This window comes from Apus apus, chromosome 6 (genome assembly GCF_020740795.1).
Source record: "Apus apus isolate bApuApu2 chromosome 6, bApuApu2.pri.cur, whole genome shotgun sequence".
Lineage (NCBI taxonomy): Eukaryota > Metazoa > Chordata > Aves > Apodiformes > Apodidae > Apus > Apus apus.
The window spans coordinates 31,457,147-31,473,690 of NC_067287.1; the positions used below are offsets into that span (position 1 = coordinate 31,457,147).

Consider the following 16,544-nt stretch of genomic DNA (forward strand, 5'->3'; position numbering starts at 1 on the left):
CAGGAATTGAGCACTCATGTCTAGAAAGCTCTTCCTTGCTGCCATCTGCACAAATTGATCCGATGCTTAAAATTATTTTCCGGTCTAACGCGTCCTCGCGGCGACAGCCCTTGGCCGCCCCATCCCGCCCCCGGCACGGCAGCACGTTGAGCACCGGGCGGGGGTCCCATTTACCGGGCAGGTGTCTGTCGGCTCCTCCGCGCCGGCGGCGAGCGGCCGCGGAGATGCGCGGAGGAGGGGGCGAAACTGAGCCGCCCCCACCGCTGTGGCGGGGCTGGGGCAGGGGTGAGCGTCTGCGAGCTGCGACCGGAGAGGCTGTGGGGGAAACGGGGCTGCTGTACTCTTGCCGCCCCGGGAAGGTGGGGGAGTCCCCACCGGCCATCCTAATCGCTGCCTCCTAAAACTAAAGCTCCGGAGGGGAGGAGGATCCCTGCGGCGACGGGCGCAGTGGGGAGAGAAGGGCTCCTGCAGCCCCGTGGCGAAGCGCCGGCTGGGGCGGAGGAGGCTGCCGCGGTGCGGGGTTTCCTCGCTCCGCGGTCTCCGGGCGTGGGTTGGGGGCAGCGCAGCCCTCCGTGCCGCCGTGATGGTGCAGTTTTCCGCCGGCTCCGTGGCGGGGGTCGTGCCGCAGCTCGAGTAGCCCCTGGCTGCTGCCTGCCGAGGCTGGGCAGGATCTCACTCTTCTCCCTGCTTTCCCGCAGTGCTCATTCCTTCCCCTCGGCAGCCGTGTGCGCCCGTTACAGACCCCACCGTGGTGGGGTGACGGTGGTTTTAATTTTCCTAACGTCGCATCCGCGCGTGATTAAATATCGACACCCGGGAGCAACTTCAGCGGCTCCCGCTCATGTAGGCGCGATGGGGGGAAAGCAGGGGAGAGAGCGAGTCACGTATGTGCAAGCCTGCGCACCCAGGTGAGCCTGCACCTGCAGCTCCACGGTGTATGGGGCACGCACATGTATGGATGGGTGCGCAGGAAGGGGACCGGCCCGGCGCTGCTCGTCCCCCGCCCCGTCGGGGGTGCCCGTATCCCCGCAGTCGGGCCAGGCAGCGGCACTCCCGATCCCGGGTGTCTCTAGGAGCGGGGGTGCCGCTGCCCGGGCCCGGCCCCGGGCGCTGCCGCGGGGAGCATCATCTCCTCGGGCCCCGCCCGCCGGTCCCCGCATCCCGCTCGGCCAATGGGGGCGGCGCGGCGGCGTCACGTGAGGCGGCGGGCCGGGACCCGCTGCTTCCCCCGCGCAGAGGGATGCGGGCGGCAGAGCGGGGCAGGCGGCGGCGGCGGCTGCGCGGCGGCTCCGGCCCCTCCGCGCCCTCCCCCCGCTCCCCGCCGCCCGGCCCCTATGGCAGCCTCTCCCCGCCCCGCCGCCGCCCGCACCCCCGGGGCGCCGCCGCTCGCCCCAGCGTTGTGCCCGCGATCGGCCGCTGCTCGCTGACCCACTGCTGCTGCCGCCGCCGGCCGGGGCCCCGGGATGCCCAGCGGCCCCGCCGCCCATCCCTGCCGCCCGCCGCGCCGCCCGGGGGGCACGCCGCCGCCGGAGAGTTGAGTTAGGAAGTCATGGTGCCCTGGGAGCCCTCCCCGCCCCGGCAGTGCGGCGGCAGCTGGACGCTCTGCGACTGCTGCTGCTGGCTTCTGCTGCCCGCCGTGCTGCTCGTCCTCGCTCGCCCCGACAAGCTGACGGCTTTCCCTACCTCCTTAAGCGACTGCCAGACGCCCACCGGCTGGAACTGCTCCGGTAAGCACCGGAGCACCCCGCGACCGGCCCCGCCGAGCGCCCCGACAGCCCTGCCGTGCCCCGCCGGGAGCTCAAAGTTGCGCGGTCGAGCCCGGAGGAGGCAACTTCAGACGGAGATACCGCGTGCCGCTGAAAACACGGGGACAGAGAAGGCAAAAAGCCCCGGGCGTCGGGGCTCGACGCCGCTCCCGGGGCGGCCGCAGCTCCCGGGTGCCCCGGTGCCCCCTGCTCCGTAGAGCCGGGCGCGGCAGCCGCGCCCTCCGCCGGTGCGCAGCGCTGGGGCTGCGGGCGGTTGCTCCCCGCGGCACGGCTCCCCGGCCCCGCCGGAACGCGGATCCTCGCTTAAACTGGGCGCCGTGGCGTGTGGCTGCGGTAGAAGGGGGAGAGGGGAGACGAGCCGTGTGTGTGTGTGCAGCCTACGGGCGGCTATTCCTGTGCACACCGAATGGAGAGCAAATTAGAGCATGGACACCGGCACCCGGTGTCTGTTCCTTAAAGTCGGGCTGACCTTTATAATTAGTTTCCTATGTAGGTCATCAGCCGGCCCTTCTCCGATATGTGAAGTAATTCTGGAATTAGACCGTGATAGCCTTTGAAGGAAAAGAGCAGCATTTGGGGTAATGTTAGATTGCGGGGAGGGAGGGACTTTCTGCTGTAAGCTCTTAATTTTAAACATACAGTTTTATGGTAAAGAGCGCTCCGATGTTTTTTTTAAAATCGATGGATTTAGATCTGAATGGGTTTGGAGTCTGATATAGCTGCTTTGTTTAATACCTTGCTGCACTGTTGGAGTGGGAAGTTAGGTAGTGAAATCTGAAATTCATGCTTGTTTTCGTGAACTGAATCTTCAGTCAGATAGGTTGGTTTTTCCTAGAGAAAAATGAAGGCAAAGAGCTAGGTTTGCTTAGCAGCTTTTGGGGAACCTGGCACTTCTGTTAACTTAGTGGTAATCAATCTTCATTGGGATCAGACAGACCATCACAGAACACACACAGCCTGTTTGTCTTTATTACTGGGGGCTTTGTTGTGTCGTGAGATGGAGAAATTCCAATTTGGACTTCGGTCCAACAGATTTGCGATCGGATGGGGAAAAGTTGATGACATTTCTAACCCAGAGCCATGAAATAGCATAATTACTGGGTGACTTTTGAGGAAACAGACTATGTGAAACAGGAAAAAAAGTGTATGAGGTAGTAGGGAATAAGGACTGAGGGAGAAATGAAAAAAAGTGGAAAACTGAGGACAGGGAAGGACAAAAGAAAATCTGGACTCTATCATTTAGTCAACAAGGTTATTTTGCTGGGTGCATTAAAATGCAATAATCCCGTATTGTTGTTCTTGCTCGACCAAAGCTGACTTTTTTTTTTTCTTCTTTTTTTCCTCTTTATATTTGAGGTTACGATGACAGAGAAAATGATCTCTTTCTCTGCGACACCAATACCTGTAAATTTGATGGGGAGTGTTTAAGGATTGGAGACAGTGTGACTTGTGTCTGTCAGTTCAAGGTAAGAAGATTGGTATTTCTTTCTTTAATTCACTAAAGAGAATACAAATCAAGGATATCTCTTTATAACCCATCACTTGGCAATTTATTTCTCTGTGTGCAGAGAAGTTAGAGGAGAAACCTGGCAGCATGTATAAAAGCTGGCAGGAAAACCAACTGGTGTCAAGAAGACATAAGTTTCTCTGGGAAAATGCAGATGCTGTGGCTTTAGATGTCTCCTTGGGTCTGCAGTTCCGGGTTGTGCATTTCTGATTTTTCGTCTCTGCCCTTTTAACAAGGATTTAGAGTTCTTTCTACATTCATTTCTGATATAGATCATGGCTTATTGTATTCGGAGTTCTGATCTAGTTAAAGAAATGGATCTGTAATGTGCTTATGCAATATTTTCAGGAAAGGCTGCATAGTGACAATGCTTCTGCCTGTTTATCTGCACAGCTGATCAGATTAAGGAGCAATCCCTCTTTTCTAAAGTCATGAACTTCCTTTATATTTTATATAGTTTAGGGGGGCTATTACTGAGTAGTAAGGTTGTTTTTTTCCCTCTGTTTCTTCTCTCTCCCTCTTGCAGCTACGTCTAAACCTCGAGTGTTCTCAAAGTCAGACAATTTCATTGTGAAGGATTCCACTTAGTATGTTTCAGCCAACTCATAAACCAGCTGTGCTTTACACAATGACCTGAATAAAAACTTAACAAATTAAAGGAGTTTTAAGCATGTACTGGCATGCGTTGTACGTACATTTATGCCCCTGTGGTTTCTTGCATTTAAATGTGGTTCTGTGAAGTTGCGGAACTTGTGACGCTGATTTGAGTGTTTACAGTAGAGCGGGCCAAATAGTGCACAGTTCAAGATCGTGCACATCTGTAATGATTAATTTATTACCAAGCTTTGATAGACTATTTGCTTTGAAGCATGACAAGTATCGTTTATATTTCTAGAGCCAAATGTGTCTTTGGAGAAAAATCCCAAGTGATAAATTCCTTCATTTAAACCAAAGAAGGAATTTTCTGTAATAAGAAAAAGATCGTTGTTTGCTGAAGTACTTGTGTTTCCCTTTTTGGGAGAGAATTCATACTGACCATGTTGGATTTTTTTATTCCATATCTAGTTTGCAAGCAATCAAAAATTCAGTGCTGTTTTGAGCATTTGCCTTGGCTTAGCATGTGCCATGATTCAAGGCTTGGTCTGTTTTCTCTTTCTAAGAAAAATTTGTAATGCAGTGGAACGTCTGTGGCTTGTCCCATTGCCTGGTGCTAAAGCTAGGGCAGATGTTGTGCCATGAGCATTGGGAAATTAGAGCAGCCACAGAGAGTGCTCGGGTCTTGTCTTTGGCCCCAGTTTGGTGTTTCTATTTGGCATAAGGCAGGGGACTCATAACACAAAAGGAGTAAACTCAGATGTTGCAATCAACAGGGAAGAAGGCATTGGGAGCACCGTTATCCCAAGGCAGGATGCTGGTCCCTCATGATTCAGGGTAAATGAAGCTAAGTAGACCTCTCTGGGCTGTGTTGTCTCCTCTTTGGGAGGTAAATGGTATGTGTATGCTGAGTTGAGCAGTTCTGTAGGGGGCAGTTGAAACAGATTTAAGGAAAGCAGATAATTGGTGTATGAATATGTAAATGAGATCAAAAGAATGAATTGGTCAGTTGTGGGCCTGATCGCTAGTAAATGAGTTGAAATCAGCAGTAATCTTTGGTTTCAGTGGCCCTGTAAACACTCAGAGCTCTTTGTCTTGATTTGAGCCCTCCATGGAGCCACAGGGCTGCCTGTGACCTTGGAGGGCAAATTACCTGTGGCTGATCCTGTGCCAGGGCTGTGAAGGGCAGTGCAGTGCCTGAGGCTTCTGTAGTCAAACACGTCTGCTTTGATACAGGCAGAGCTTGGGGGGACGTTAGCTTCTCTTGTAACATCAGTGGACAACGTGACAATCCAAAGAGAGACACCACCAGAGTAGAAAATTAATTTCTAGTGCAGTGTCTGAGAAAGGCAGAACCAGCCAGGTAATTTATGTCATGAGCAAGGGGGTCCTCCATCAGAATTCAGGTCCCCCGTTTCAGTGACATCTCTCTGGGGTGATAGTGAGCAAATCAATAGCACAGTCCTCATCACAATAATTACTTTTTATGTTTTCTCCAGAATTTGCCAAGGGCTTTAACTGCAGCCTGAGAGAACAGACAAGGATGGAAAGCTAATTTTGCCTCTGTCCTGTTGAAAAGTCCTGGGCTGGCCAGCCTGTGTCTTGAGGGGTGGGGAGGAGGCAGAAGTGGGGATCAGGGCAACTGCAGTCTTCATTTGGGCTTTTTCCAAACCAGAATCACAGGTGCATCACATCTGTCCAAGTGGAGGGAAACATAATTTATTTCTGTTTGAAAGGGTGAATATGATCAGATTGCTCTGAACACCTCAGTCAGGCTTCCATCCCTGGAGAGCCAGCAGACATGAGATAAGAAAGCATTCATATGGGTTGGCTCTCACGTTGTATTGTTGCAAAGCAATGGCTCATTCACTGACTCCTCAGGATGAGATGTGTCAAATTGGAAACACCATGTCCTGCTCTGGTCACTAAATGCAGACCTGTCCCCTGCTTGGGGCAAGCACAGACCTTGGTGCCTGCAGGGAATGAAGGCACTGGGCCAATCCTGGCTCCAGCACTGGGGATGAGTGTGGGGGAAACCACCACCCCTTCCCTCCCTACTCAGGGCAAACTGAAATGGATCCACCAGATGGTGCAGAGCTGTGCCTGAACAAATGTGGTTGGAGACAGGAATCATTGGAGTCTGTACCACAGTCTGCCCAAAGCCATCAGTCTGGCAGCCTGGGTTGTCTTCCCTTTTAGATTTGATTAACATATCAAAAAATATAATGGGGTATTTCCCTCAGTGTTACATATCTTTTCTCTTCAGTCACCAAGACTGTGGACATTCATTCACTGTGAGGCAGGAGTCCTGTTTTCGTGCATGTTGAATCCCTCACGTACATCAGTGTTTGTGGAGCTGCAACATCAGCTGGCCAACTTTCTGCTTTGTAGTGTATTTTCAGAATGTATTTTCGTGCTACTTGGTTCAAGATGCAGGTGGTATTTGGGGAGTAGTTAATCCCCAAGAGTAGAAGGTCAAATTTTTAATAGTGTTACCAGGAGGAGGAGTTACACAAGTTATTATTTTATTTAGAAAATAAAGGTTATGCTTTCAGTGCACAGCATTGCCCCCCAACACTTGCAAAGCTGGTTTGTCTTTAGCTGTGTTAGTGGGCACTTGAGCTGCTAGTGCTGTCTTTGAATGAAACTGGTTGAATTGGATATGTCAGTTTCCCTGCTCTGCAGCTGTCTTTAACAATCTCGTGTGCATAAGATGTGGAGATTTTGGGTTTAGTGGGAGTTTTGACATGGATTTCCCCAAGTGCTTGGTCAGGCCTTACTTTATGGATCATTCTCCTATCTAGGGCTGGGTCTATGGAGCCAAAAATGTCAAAAATGTGTCACTAAACTGAGGAAACTATGACAGTCAATGTCTAATATACCTCCAGTACTAGCAAGGAGTATGTTATGACAGTGAAGAGCCACGAGTGCTGGATTCACTGTGGTCAAGAGTCTGGCCCTAGTGGGTCATGAGTAGCCTGATGACTAATGTCACAACCTTTTCATGGGTGGTCTTGTTTTCTTTCCTGGATACCTTCCACTATGGTTTCCTGGTGGCTTTCAGAGTCATGCCAGCTCAAAGTCAAGGCAGGATCCATCTGGAAGCTCTTGCTTCTTTTCTTCCCTGTGACTAACTCATCAGTAGCTCCTAGGTGTCTGCCTTTTCCATCTGAATACTGACTCTTCAAAGGCGGTGATGAGAAGAATGGGTGGGACCAGTACAGTTAGAGACAGAAAAGGCTGCATCATGTGTGTTCATCCTGGAGTACCCTCCGTCCCTGCTGGCCAAGCCACACTCGAGTGTGATGGGAGCAACAGAGAGATGGGGAAACTTCTGCCATGGGAGTTAATCCTTCCCAGAGCTCTGGTGTCTTTCAAATGTGTTTTGAAATTGCCAAGCTTTGGAAGAAGTTCCAGCTTAGCTCATAGCAGCTCTGTCATCCTTTCTGTGGCTCAAGATTTCACTGTTAATGCTGAATACTGTTAATGTAGGGCTGTCTGGCCTCTTGCAGATTTGCAGCTGAGTCCGTGTAAAAGATCATCTCTTGCTCTGGGTGAAACCAATAGAGAGGTTGCCACTTTTTATTGGGAACAGGATCCAACATTGTTTCTACATGCAGCAGAGCCTGTTCACATACTTTGGGCCAAATTCTGAACGATTGTTTGGGCAAAAATTCCCCATGGGTGACAAGCTGATAGCATGTCTAAAGCAAGTATGATGCTTTAGAAAATGCGTGTGATTGCGTTCATTGTCCTGGTTAAGTATTCCATAACAGCCTCCAGCAATTGCTGCTGAGCTTCTGGATGAAGTTGGCATTTTCTGCTTGAAGCACTGCTCAGATTTGGAACATAATGGTGAAAATAGCGTAGAAACACTTTTTAATCAATGGTTTAAAATCCCTGCATGGAAGAGGCCTTTATTAGGAGTGGAAGGAGAGGATTTCTACTGTTATGGCTGCTGCTTTTCTTTCTTGTTCCAAGAGAAGAGAGTGCTGGGGGTGGGCAGCAGCTCAGGAAGATTTAAGAAAATACAATGCATAAGGAAAATGTCATTTGGTTTGGCCCAATCAAAATGTCACTGACCATCTATGAATAATTTCTTGACAGCTGCTCTGTGTGGAGGCCTACAATTCACGCAATCTGTGCAACTGTTGGTGTTAATCACTTCTGTAGTTCTTCACTTTGTAGAGTATTTGATGTTTATATCCCTGGAATCTCAGTTCTGTGTTTTACATTGTGCCTGAAGAACACACCTCAGACACTTTGTGGCATAAGGCAGCTAAGTAGGAAGTAAGGTTTCTTTTTAGTTTTTACTTGGGTTTAAGCAGAGGTGAGCATTTGTAAATAATTATTGTGATCATTCCATTTGTTATAATTAAACAATGAGGCATACCAGGGGTACGGTAATCACGAGATAATCATATCCCTGTATAATTACCACGTACAGGGTACATCCAAGTATTTCTAAGCCTCAGAGTGCGATTATCTTATGAGAACTGCACCCAGCAGGTTGCCCAATTTTCAATATAAAATAGAATTATTTTTATTAAAACGAGCAAGAGAGGGCAAAGCCGTCTTTCAGCAGTAGAGGGAATAAAGCAGGTAGTGTGTGGAGATGGGCAGGAGTTTGAGATGAAGGAGGGGTATGTGGTGCGAGTAACTTCTGGCTGCCGTGCTGCCACTCCTGCCCCCTGGCTGCCCTGGGGAGGGCTTGGACCTTTGCAGAGCATCCCGGTTTGCGGCTCAACGGGAACAAAAATATCTCTGCACAAAGAGGGATGAGTTTTGATTATAGGTCTCTCAGAAATAATTTCCCTCAGCCCAATCAGTTCTAATTATGGCTAAGTGCTTAAACAGAGAGTTGTATACAGGTGGACACTTCTGTGTATGCAAAGGACTGTCTCGGTAGCAGTGAGGGTGTGCAGGAGGAGAGGAGAAGTGCGCCTCTTTGTTACCTCCTGCTCGTAGCCGTCCGATGAAAACACACGAGCGGCTACTGCCGACGCGAGGAGCCCTTTGTCTTGCTTGTGGTTCTTGCACTTGTTGAACACTTTGCCCATTCAGATTATCTTTTCCCTAACCTGTTCAAGTCTGGTTTATTCTTCGTCTTTTGTCTTTTTTAAAATCCCCCCTCCCTCTCCCAACGTGGCTGTAAGGATGACAAGGAGGGTCAGTGTCTCCCTCTCTGTTGTTTTCCCAGGGGTTTAATACTGGAAGGCGGGGGGGGGGGGGGCACGCATCCAAATGGATGATGCTGTATCACCCTGGGTGTGTGACTAATGCTGCTGCTCTCTGTCTGTTCCCCTCAGTGTAACAATGACTATGTGCCCGTGTGTGGCTCCAACGGTGACACTTACCAGAACGAATGCTACTTGAAACAGGCTGCCTGCAAGCAGCAGAGTGAAATACTCCTGGTGTCTGAAGGATCGTGTGCAACTGGTATGTACAATGCACTCCAGGCTGCCTGTGGACCTTGCCTGGCCTCTGAATAAAATAACCTGTGGGTGGCAAAAGTCATTTGAATCCCTGCTTTTAATTGTAATGGGTTAATTCTTTGCAGTCTTAGGCATGAGAAGTTGCTGCCATCGTTCCCTTTTAAGTAACTTGGTATAGACTCACAGTCTGTGATACAATATACCCTTGACCCTGTTTTGAAGAGTGCAGCACCGAATTTCATTGCTTTTTTTAATACGTATCTTGTGCTCCTGATCATCCTGTGTGCTGCGTACACTTCTGAGCTGTTACAAGAAGTAACTGGAAGTAGATTAAATGAGCAGATGTCTGATAAATGGGCATCTGGATTACCACAAACCTCTTCATAATCTGGAGAGATGGAACTGAAGCACTATTGCCTGCAGTCCATTTTCTTAGGTTTTTTCTTATGCATGTAGGGCACAGCTGGTATGATACAACAGACCACTGCTTGTAATGAACCCTGTTAATTTATATCAGCTGAAGATTTGGCCCAAAACACCCTTAAGGACCAAGTGTGTGCAACAGGTTGTTGTTTTTCTTCTGGATTTGTTGGAATAATTCATTAAAGAACATACATGAAAACTGACATTTGAGAGCATTATGAGATATTTGTACCTGTGCTTTTCTGAAACAGCTAGAAAGGTGAATGAGCAAAATCAGACAGGAAAACTGTTACTTTCATGCAAGAGTTCTTGATGTTTTTCTTCTGTGCTCAGTATCTGCTAGAGGTGGGCAGTGAAGTTAACTTGAAAAGAGCAGGAGGAGTAAGTCTTTGTTCTTGAGAGTGTTCTTTAAACTTGAAGCAGAATTTCTTTCTTGGCTGAGGATGGAGGAGTCAATAAGTGTATTAGACAAACTTTTTGCAGTGCTGTAATTTTGTGTTTCATACACCTGAGAGCAAATAAACTTCCTTCCTGGAAATGTTGTTCTTCTCTGAAGCTGTTACCTCACAATTTTCAAGAGGAAAAAAAACCACATGCTGCAGTTTTTTTGTCTATAAATTGGTATTAAACAGAACTCAGGCTGACAAAGCCTATTGTGGCATAGGATTTTTTAAACTTAGTGAATTCTCTCAATGCAGCAACTGGTCTTTTTCGGTTCAAACTTTTTTGATTAAAGGGGTAATTTTTGTGCATTGCTACATTTTTTTCTTAAACTTTCTTGCCTACTAGCATTGGCTGTGTTGGAAGCATTCTCTGTCAAACAGATGGATTTTGGAAACAGAGAAGGAAAAAAGAGGTGGGGGGGGCTTCCTGAAGTCTTGATCAGTTGTCCTCTTTTTCCTCTTCTCAAGGAGAATGCTCAGTGGAACAGGGAGCAACTGTGTACCTGAGATTTTCCCTGTGGGAAGGGGACAGAAGGGAGGATGTGCAGGAGCCCCAACCTGGGCTGCTGGCAGGTCTGGCAGTGAGCAGCCCTCCTGGCCATGACTGGGAGGGGTCTGGGCATTGAAGGGCAGGGGCTGGAGGGGAGACACAAGGTCTTTTTCCTTCAAAGAGCCAGAGAATGTGGTAGTTCATTGTGGGAGGCAGGTGATAGCAGGCATTCTTTTCTTCTGTGTTGGGGAGACCTGGCACACCTGGAAAAGCAGTGCTTCCCAGAGCCATGAGAACATTGTAATGAAGACACCATCCCCTCCTCTTCCCTCAGTAGCTCATTTGGGAAAGAACATCAGGAGAGAATACCAGATCACAAAAATGCAAGAGATGGTCACTGGGAAAACACCACTGTTCTTTTTTCCAGCCCCCTTTTGAATGTCCTGCTGTGTAAATCTACCATGTTAAGCCATTGTTTATTTAAATAAAGGATTTCCTTATTTTTAACCTTGAGCAATGGTGGCATGTACAAGCCAGTTCAGATCCACCAGGCCTTGCTGTCAGTAAATGAGATTTAAGAGTTCATAGTGTACTTGGATCCCAAAGCAGCCTTACCAAACTCTATGTTAATATTGATACTGATAAATGTATAACCCCTTCTCTGAGGGGGAAGATGGGATGACAACCTCCCTCCCTTCCCTGGAAAAGAAACTCCTATTACACATTATTTTTGTTAACCCTGCACGTGTGTGCATTTCTGTGCTTTGCCTTGCTTCGAAAGTTCTGTAATGAAGCTCCAGGCCTGGCAATTATGTTATGTTGCACTTTCTAAATTTGTGACTCCTGTCATTCCAGCCATCAAAATGTAGAGCAAAGGAAAAATAAAGCACTGAGTTGTGAAACTCTGTAACAACAATGACATTTTAATAATTTGTCTTAAAAAAATTGTATAATAATAATTTCAACTGTTTATTCCAACTAGTTATGATCTGATGAATTTCACTGTTTTGTCAAGATATACCAACTGGAAATTCATGGTGTTCTCAAACAAATGGATTTTAAAAAATTATCTTTGGTGAGAGCTTAGTAGTGGCCAAGTGAAGTAACTTTGCACAACTGTTGGGAACAAAGATAGATCAATCTCAGTACAAGCAAAACAAGGCAGAGGCTTATGAGGATGTTACAGCACTCCAGGGCTTAGGTTATTTTAGTTTGATATAGAGACTTGAAAGAAAAAGCGGGGAGACATGAGAGAGCTTGAGCAAACTGTGTTCAGATTAGATCTCTATAATTTACCCAGACTTGACATCAAACGTAAGGTACACTGTAATACACTTAACTGAGTGGTCTTGCTTTGCATGCTTACAGGACATACGGTAGCACATGAATATAAATTTTGTTCTGTTCTTTTCTCAGATGCCGGCTCAGGATCTGGGGACGGAGGTAAGAGCCATCTGCTTATCTATACACACATTGTCTTTCAGAATTTCAGAGTGCAACTGGATATGCTTTGCAGTTTAGTTGTTACACTACATACTGTCTTTTGTGTAAATTTTTCTCTGAAGAAAGTGACATTTTGCATTTTAGTCAAGCTGGAAGCTAATAATGACATGCTGTTTTCTAGGGAAATTCAGAAAGCTGTGTTACTTCTTACAGAACCTGGAATTATTCATGGGTTGTGCTGCTAGGAGCTCTATCTCCATCTACTGTTACAGTTGCACTCATTTGTTTTATGTTTAGAGTAGTATTTCTTTTGTCTTTAAAACATGAGCCAAACCTGGTGGCTCCTCCTTACTGGAGGATTCAAGCCAAATATTCTGTGGTAACTGAGAGCATTCTTTTAAACATAAAAAGAAATGTCACAGGGAAAGAACAATGTGTATTTATAAGAACAGCATTAGCAAAAATGAACATGGAAATAGTCCAAACCCTTTGCTGCATACAGGGGGTACTGTAAAATGTAGGCAAGCTTACACTGAATTTGGGGATTGGTTTTCTTTTTATTTCTTCAGTGCAGTCAGTTATGGGTTTGCTTGTTTAACACTGGTCCTAGGGTTTGTGACATATCCTTGTTGGAAGTATATGCATTGGTTCTGGGTAGTGCCCTGGCTCGGGGCAGTGAGCATGACTTTTGGGAATTACTTGCGTGGTGGGAGTGGTGAGTCAGGGTCCCCTGGTGGCTGGGAGGGCTAGGGCTACTTTGGGTGGCTGTGGAGGGTTGTCCTTAAGAGTTAGACTCATTTCTGCCTGAGTCCCTTGGGTAAGCTCTGGGACCCCCATGGCAGGGAGAGGCAAGGTCTGCATCAGGCTGGGATTCTGCTGAGCTCCTGCGGCTGGGGCAGCCACCAGCAGCTGAGCCAGCTTGCTGTGTAAGACACTGACAGCAGGTCTGGGCTCTTACCCAGCTCTATGGCTGTTCCTGGATGGATTCGGGTTTTTCAAATACAGTTTTGTTATTTGGCAAGATATCACCTAGTCCTCATGTAGTTTTGCTAACCAGTATGTTAGAGAGCACAATGTGTGGGTAAAATATTCTTTTTACCTATCAAGTGGTCAATAACATAAGCATGAGGCACTTGCAAGGGACCTAGCTCATTTTCCAACATTGGGATCAGGCTGTTTTCTGCATATCAGCTCTTTAAGTTATTTCAAGGCAGGCTCCCAAAAAATACCAACCTAAAATATTGCTATTAGTTTTTAAAAGTTTTGGCCAGCTATTCCTATTTTACTCTGTCTTATTTTTTAATTGTCTTTTTAAATTATTAGACCAAATAGATTCTTTATTCGGTGCTTAACAGAAATATACACTTTATATTTATTATAGAGTTTCCATGTGTATGTTTGATAAATGAGTTTTCAAATTAGAAAAGCCATGCAGAGTATCTACCAAGGAAACCAGATAAGATTTCCACTTTGTTTTATAACTGTGGGAGGAAGGGGAAATAAACTTGGCCACTTTCTAAAAGTAGTTAACTCTGCACTGATAAAGCATGGAAATTTAAAAGCATGGTTTCCAAACGTGGTAAATGACATGTCTTTTGACAAAAGATGAGCAGCACATGGGCCTTGGGGACTGACTGGGCAGATTAGTAAGGAAGCAGATTTGTGAAGGAGACAGAATCAAGTTGGTGCATGTGTTTAAAGGTCTACAAAGCTACCTTGTATTATTCAAGATTTAGTAGACAGCTATGGCTGCTCTTACAGTACAAAAGTATATTTATGTGCCCTAAGAAGCTAAATCCAGCCAAGTAAATGTTGTTAATACATCATTCTTTACTAGACACGGTCTTATAAAAGATGTGATAAATTTTGGATGTCATCACAGTAAGGTAAAATCCACTTCAACTATCATGAGTGGAATGTTTTTCTATGAGAAGCTTGAGGTTTTATGCAATCTTGAGTCTTTTCTGGTTTTTTTAAGCAAGTTTTCATTTCTTACTCTTCTTCAAGCGGTCTTGGTTATCAAAGTGCTGACTAGTACTAGTGTGGCATCGTTGGGGTTTTTTTATGGTTGTTGTTGTTTTGGTTTGGGTTTTTGCAAAGCTACAGCTGTAGGGACCCTCCCAACTGGCCAAGCCTCTGCCTAAATCAGAAGAGTGGTACTGTGCTGGATGCTGTAGGTGTCACAGGTGCTGGGTTTGTCTGCAGCAAAGTACCTGAGACATCTCAGACTCTGAGAGCTCTTAAGAACAGCTGCTGTGTGATTCTATGATTCTCTTGCTGATTTGCCCTGTTTCTTGTTGCCATTGAAGTGCTGGCAAGACACAGGCTAGAGCAACACTTGGGCATTGCTGCTTGTTCAGTGTTGCATCTCTGTATGTTGTGTTTTTCAGAGTTTAAAGACTTTCTGGGAAGGTTCAGGTTTGTGTGACTGTTGAGGTCTGTCTCTGGGAGGTTCCTTGCAGCCAGAGAGGCCGAGGCTAGAAGAAGGGGGATTGCTGTGGGCACAGGTTGGTAGAGCAAGGCCTCGTGGACATGGATTAGGAGTCTCTGATTAAAGAGGCAAAGAGTGGAAGGACTTCTACTTGAAGGCACCTGTAAGGGCTGATACTTAAGTCTGAATTACTGAGGACTGTCATTAGCAGCACGAATCTCTGCCTCTCAGCACTTGGTAGGTGGAAAAGGATATTGCTTCTCACTGGAGCCCCAGAATATTATTCCCATGAGTTCCCTTAGTGGGTTTTTTTTAATATCACTCCACAAGCTGTGTGACAAGGGAGCAGCTTTTCAACAGTTTTATCTTGTGGTTGGATTTCTTTGGTCTGATAAGGTACGCATCTAATAGGGAATTAACTCAAATTGCAAACTAGTAGAGGACATAATGTTTTTCTGGTTCTTGGAATGCAGCAAATTTCTTGCCCTGAGGTGGTGTCCTCCATGACTGATAGCAGTTCAGCTCTCAGCACTGCTTCTCCCTCAATGGAGCTCTTGTCAGGTGAAATTATAGAATCATAGAAGCATTTAGTTAGAAAAGACCCTTAAGGTCATTGTGTCAAACCATAAACCTAACACTGCCAACTGGTTGATGCTTTAGAAATTGCTGGAAAAACGTTGGTGTGATGGACAGATGTACAAAACACACCGTGTGGTCACACAAGCCCCGTTTTCTCAGGAAACTGATAAGAGCAGAAACAGAACAGCCAGAGGCCGTGTTTTACCTGCCGAGTTTCCCTTCTGCGCATTCCAACCTAGGTTTGCTGAGAAGACTTCTCAATTTATTATTTAGGATTTGACGTTTTCTGCTTTGCTGTCAGGGATGCCAGGATCAGAGAGGTTGCAGCTTCTTAACACTTTAATGATCTTGAGGGCTTTCTAGAGGTGATTTAATCCTTCTTTATGCAGTAACAGTGTCTAAAAGTCCCCTTATTTGTAAAGTGATGGGGGAATGTTAATCTCATTTGATTACTGAGCCTTCAGCATGCACTTTTGGGGATATCCAGTAAATGGGTAAGAACAGTAGGTGTTCAATTTTCTTACTGCAGAAGACATTTTTCCCTCTAAATGAAGACTAAAAATGCAGAATCAAGAGCTGTTTCTGTGTTTTGATTGCAGAAGCTGGGAGTATGGTGTGGAATTATTCTAAAACCTCTATCCCATAAAGATACTAATCAATGGCAGAAAGAATGAATGTGGAAGAGTTGATACAGAGAGTAATTTAAAAAGATTCCATTCATTTTCATCTACGCAGTTCTCCAGACAACTGGGTTTTTTTAGAACTCAATGATTCATGTTTTGGTCTTGAGCAGCTTCATAATGAATTCTTGCTCGTTTCCTAGCTTCCTTTGAGCAGCGACAAACTCAAGATGCAGTATTTCATTATAGCTCTTAATGTGCTAAGAACATCTCCCTTGGTTTCTTTTTTACATTGAACACTTCTTTCCCTGCATTATCTGTATTCTTGGCTCTGTGGATTGGCTTTCACAGGGTTTACTGTGGGTGACTGTTGCACTAGGTGTTTCTGTGATCCCCGGCACCTACACTGAATTAGTTTCAGAGCCTCATTCAATTTCCCTTCAAGTCCTTCTGACTTCAGTGGGAATTGTATAGGGCCCCTGGGTACACAGATCTGATCCTAGTTTAATTTTTATATTAATTCTTTATGATCTAGACTAAAGCAGAATGAAAAAAAAAAAAAAAGGTCATAATTCATCAATATTCAGCATTGCTATTTATTTTACAGTAGCATCTAGAGGCAGTAATTATAAGATTAGGCCTACAGTGTGGTACACCCTGATAGTGTGAGGCACTTCTTCACAGTGAGAGAGAGAATAAAATCTGTGAAGCAGAGCCTAAATGTCCAAGTTGAGCCAAGGCTGGAAGTTGCATCACAAGTCAGTGGCTGAATTGATAATAACACACACCACTTTGGAGCCTTACCAGTGCTGT

At 46.3% G+C, this 16,544-nt stretch overlaps 1 protein-coding gene across 1 annotated transcript in view; it reads left to right on the forward strand.

Annotated features, from left to right (window-relative positions):
- Window positions 1-1,492: 1,492 nt before the first annotated feature.
- TMEFF2 (transmembrane protein with EGF like and two follistatin like domains 2) overlaps window positions 1,493-16,544 on the forward strand; it is a 131,748-nt gene continuing 116,696 nt past the window's right edge. Inside the window, exons 1-4 of the mRNA XM_051623222.1 lie at window positions 1,493-1,727; window positions 3,123-3,232; window positions 9,177-9,306; window positions 12,075-12,101. Coding sequence (XP_051479182.1) covers window positions 1,550-1,727; window positions 3,123-3,232; window positions 9,177-9,306; window positions 12,075-12,101 — 445 coding nt within the window. The 5' untranslated portion in view covers window positions 1,493-1,549. The remainder of the gene's footprint in view (window positions 1,728-3,122; window positions 3,233-9,176; window positions 9,307-12,074; window positions 12,102-16,544) is intronic.